This window comes from Triturus cristatus, chromosome 12 (genome assembly GCF_964204655.1).
Source record: "Triturus cristatus chromosome 12, aTriCri1.1, whole genome shotgun sequence".
NCBI lineage: Eukaryota > Metazoa > Chordata > Amphibia > Caudata > Salamandridae > Triturus > Triturus cristatus.
In genome coordinates, this window is record NC_140595.1 from 179,478,302 (window position 1) to 179,483,301 (window position 5,000).

Below are 5,000 nucleotides of genomic sequence, written 5' to 3' on the forward strand. Positions count from 1 at the left end.
CCCAAAGATGGCCTGCATCGCCTCGTAGAACGTACGAAGCTGGGCGGGGGTCCCTCCGGGTCCCGGAAAGGGAGGGTAGCTCTGAGTGGACTATTCAGGCTCTGCGCGCGGAGCCGTGGGAGTAGCACCATCCGCGCGCCTCGTCGAGTCGGCCGACGAGGAGAAACAGAAGAGCGACGAAGCTTCAACTTCTTTTGATTCGACTTACCCAACCCCGAGTGCAAAGACTTCGAGCCGGACTGATGGTGGTTCCGTGACCGGTCCCTTGTCCCTGCCTCTCGACCGGGACCTCGAACGGCGCGGAGCAGACTGCAGTCGTTCAAGCAGCTTTTGGGACCACTCCAGCAAAGCCTTTGGCGTCAACAACTGACCGGAGTACGACTTGGGGTCGTGATCGCGCTCCAGCCAAAAAAGGCACACAAGGTGCGGATCCGTCACAGACATCAATCGGGTACAAGAACCGCAGGCCTTAAAACCAGGCATCCCTCCTGCACCTAGTTGGAGACTCGAAACAAGATGTCGACAAGAGTCGAGAAAAACGGTGTAATAAAATGACTGAGGTACCGCTCTTCCTGGATCTGCGCTGGCTGGCGCGGAAAAAAACTGACAGCACGTTAGGGCAGCGTCTAAGTAGCTGCTGCAACGTCTTCCCGGCGACCAAGATGACAACGACGGACGCAGAGCCAACCGATGCCAGCTTCCGACAGGCAGAGGTACTGCTGATGAAAAAACTTTCCGGATCCAGTCTGACGCCGGGGGGTAATTCGAAGGTATAACTAACGTGTTTCTTTCAGATTGGGCAAACACCACGAGGTGGTCTATCTGGAGATCCTAACCCGAGAACCGACGACCCCTGTCCTGCCTCTAGCCTCCAGCTGATGACTGCAGCCTCGAACCAGAAGGTCCCCCCACCCCCCCCCCCCCAACCGCAACCAGGAGCTGGTAAGAAGATCCGACCCTAAAAGGCACGCCTGCACCAGACGGCCTTGAGTGGCCCAACTGACGGTGCCTAACCAACCCCCAACATACCTCCCGAAGTGGTGGTTGCACTCACAAGACCTTCGTCCCCAAGCCTGAAGTGCCTTTGCAAACCGGAGGTTTCTCATTGAAAACAGGGCACCAGACATCGAAACAGTAACCTGCACCAACTGCCCCAGTTCTGCTGAGGTTGCACCTTTGGTGCTACTTTGTTTCCCCATTTGTCGTGAGCTAAAGTCCAAGAGATTTGCTCCCACAAAAAAGTGGCCTGCTCGTCAGCAGCCACCAACCAGAGGCCCCCTATCCACCATTGGATAACATTGGGCCTCAGTACTCTGCACCCGGCCGCCCTAGTGCCGCTAAGTGTGTAACTAGAGTCCATCCCTGACCCCGGGGTGACCCCTTAGTCTACCCCTAGAACCTCAACTCCCACTACTTACCCTAAAACCGATAACACTATTTTCCTCCTTAGGATAACATTGACTGTTTTTCTTAGAAAACTTTCTACATGTGGAGTTTGAAAACCTAAAGAAATTCTTTAAAAATATATTAACAAAAACGATTTTACTTACCTGTTCACAGGAAATGTCCCAGAGTAGTATCCAGGTATACTACACTGTGTAAGAAAAGTGATCTCAAAAGTAACGTACCTGAAATTTTACTCAAAATCCTATACAAAGAATATGTACTGTATTCTGAAAAGCACTGCGTTAATAGTAACACTACTGTATTCAAAGTACATTTACAATTGAAATCCAAAATGTTACAATCTGTATATTTAATGCAAAGTATTTATCACTTACCTGTGCCAGGCTTGCTTGGTTCTAGGAAATAAAATAAAGATAATTTGTATACAAAATCAATTGATCTGAAGTTCAGTCTTTGAGTGTGAAATCTTTGCTGACAGAGTGTATACAACAAATGCTTAACACTGTCCTCTGATAAAGCCTTACTGCTCGACCACCCTACCACAAACAGAGTAAGGTGCTATCTAACTTTACCTCTGCCTACCCTTGGGGTTCCACTGCACTCTGGGCACACTATACCTCACTTTGGTGTAGTATATACAGAGCCAGCATTCTACATTCCATTACCAACTAAGGGAGTAGTCACTATACATTGTAACGCAAAAGACTTCTTTGAAGAAAAACAAGTTGCAAACAACCAAGACCAACACTAGATTGCAGGAGCACACTCAGCACTTACGCCACAAGAGACAAAAAAAACCCTTAAAATTAAGCACACATCGCCTTGAGACTCTCATGGGTGAGTAACACGCTATATAAACCCCCCTGCTTGATTTATTAATTGATTGAAGGCTGTGGGTGGTCACCAAATTACAATACTTCAGATCCAAAATTAATGAAGTGCAAAAAGGTTAAATGTTGGCACATTGTTGGAAAACAAGGCAGCATCTGTGAGGTGTGCACAAATAACATGACTACATTTGTCCTTCACTGGGAAGGAGTAGTTTCTTACCTGTAACTCCAGTTCTGTAGTAGGGGTATCTCTGTTATAGTCATAATCTATGAATAGTCCCGCCCATGTGCGGGGACCCCGGAGCAATCAAAATATCTCTTAAGCTGTCCTGCATTTGCAAACCTGCAAAGACACTTAAGAGACAGACAAAAATAATACAGCCTACTAACACGGCTGCACTGGCCAGCACTTCCTCTGAAGTGAAAACAACAGCCAAAATAAAGTTTAAATGTCATTTTTATTCACATCTGACATGTTCCTTTATTGTATCACACTCCCTTCACCAAAATCCCTTTAAACAATAGAGAGGAAGGGGTGGACAGACAAGCCCTATAGGCTGTCATTGTGTGTCTGCTAAAGGGATACCGTGCCTTTAAGGAACTCTCCAGAGACCCCCGGTATCCCAGGATGCACAGCCCAAGCAAGTTACTTTCAGTTCTTTTTGAAGGTGTATAACAGGCCTGATACTGTCAGAATTACTCCACCGGGGAGGAGGGAGGGTCGCTTATGACTATAACAGAGATACCCCTATTGCAGAACTGGAGTTACAGGTAAGAAACTACTCCTTCTGTATTAGGGGATCTCTGTGTATAGTCATAATCTATGAATAGAATGGCAAGCCCATCCCAACCAACAAACAGCGGTGGAGTAAGACCCAAACACCAACAAATCACTGTGCAAACAAATTCCTCAGCGAAGCCTGTCCAACCTGTGCATCTGCCCTAGCATCAGAGTCCAGGCAGTAATGCTTTGTAAACGTATGGACCGACTTCCAGGTGGCAGCCTTACAAATGTCAGCAATTGGAACATTCCTAAGCAAAGCTGCAGTAGCTGCTTTGCCCCTAGTCGAATGCGCTGTAGGCTTACCCCCTAACGTCTTATTAGCTTTCTGATAACAAAGCTGAATACAGGACACAATCCACCTAGAGATGGACTGTTTTGAGGTAGCTAGACCAGTTCTTACTGAACCATAATTCACAAACAGTTGATCCGACCTGCGGATGTCTTTTGTCTTATCTAGATAGAATTTCAACACCCTACGCACATCTAGTGAATGCAGAGACCTCTCCACCGGAGAGGAGGGATGCTGAAAAAATGTAGGCAAAGTTATCATTTGATTTACATGGAAATCTGATATCACTTTAGGCAAAAATTTAGGATGAGTACGCATTACTACTTTAGAAGCATGGAACACAGTATACGGCTCTTGACAACACAGAGCCTGAATTTCACTTATTCTCCTGGCCGATGTAATGGCCACAAGGAAGGCAGCTTTCCATGACAAATGCTGCAAAGAAGCCTTATGGATGGGCTCAAAAGGCTCCCTCATCAATCTGGACAACACCACATTCAATTCCCATGGTGGCGAAGGTCGTCTAACAGGGGGAAACACCTTACGTAAACCCTCCAAAAAATCTTTAATCACAGGGATTTGAAAAAATGAGGTTTGGGAAGGGCCCTTTCTATACGCAGTCAAAGCTGCGAGATGAACTTTTATAGACTGGAAATTAAGCCCAGATTGAGGTAACTGCAGCAGATAAGGCAAAATAACATCATCTTTACAGGATGTAGGGTCAATGTCCTTTGCCGTGCACCATAAGCAGAATCTCTTCCACTTATAGGCGTAAGAAGTCCTTGTAGACTGTCTCTTTGCCTCTTTCAAGATCTCCATACAGTCCTGAGGTAGGTTCAAGTGTCCATACTGTACTAGCTCAGGAGCCATGCTGCCAAACTCAAGGACGAGAGATTGGGGTGAACCATCTGTCCTCCGAACTTCGTGAGGAGGTCCGGCCGACACGGCAGGCGCCGGTGTGGCAGAACAGACCGGTGAAGAAGGTCGGTGAACCACCATTGCCTCGGCCACTCCGGAGCAATCAGGATCATCCTGGCTCTGGATTGCGACAGCTTGATCAGCACCGCCGGAATCAGGGGAATGGGTGGAAAGGCGTAGAGTAAGTTGTTGGACCAGCTGATCCATAGGGCATTCCCCAGTGTCCCTGGTTGGTAGTACCTGGACGCGAAGTCGCGGCATTTGCTGTTTTCTGCCGTAGCGAACAGATCGATGTCCGGAGTGCCCCACTCTGCGAAGACGTCTCTTAGCACGTCGTCGTTTAGCACCCACTCGTGATTTTCTTGAACGAGCCTGCTGAGCGCATCGGCCTGGGCATTCTGCACTCCCGGCAGATGGGTTGCCGTGATCGTCAGGTTCCTGGCCACCAGCCAATTCCAGATAGTCTGTGCCTCCCGAGACAGCGTGCGTGAACGGGAGCCCCCCTGCTTGTTGAGGTAATACATGGTAGTAGTATTGTCCGTCTGAACCAGCAAGGAGTTCGTCGTGAAGGAGGGATGGAACGCCTTCAGGGCCAAGTGTACTGCTCTGAGTTCCAAAAAGTTGATGTGGTAAGTCATCTCCGTCTGCGACCATATCCCCTGAATCTGAAGAGGGCCCGAATGCGCTCCCCAGCCCTGGAGAGACGCATTGGTCACTATGGTCTGGACCGGAATATCCTTGTGGAAAGGAGTCCCCTTGCAAACATTCTCTG

At 48.2% G+C, this 5,000-nt stretch overlaps 1 protein-coding gene and 1 pseudogene across 10 annotated transcripts in view; one reads left to right on the forward strand and one right to left on the reverse strand.

Annotated features, from left to right (window-relative positions):
* Window positions 1-1,455, forward strand: part of LOC146773032 (5-hydroxytryptamine receptor 1B-like) — a 6,601-nt pseudogene extending 5,146 nt beyond the window's left edge.
* The window catches only part of CNOT1 (CCR4-NOT transcription complex subunit 1), a 1,579,387-nt gene that overhangs the window by 681,691 nt on the left and 892,696 nt on the right, over window positions 1-5,000 (reverse strand). For 8 of the 10 annotated variants that reach the window (XM_085638198.1, XM_085638193.1, XM_085638201.1 and 5 more), the window contains one exon: window positions 1,782-1,802. The exons of the other annotated variants lie outside the window; for them this stretch is intronic. In XM_085638198.1, the coding sequence (XP_085494324.1) occupies window positions 1,782-1,802 (21 nt within the window). The remainder of the gene's footprint in view (window positions 1-1,781; window positions 1,803-5,000) is intronic. 10 annotated transcript variants of the gene reach the window in all.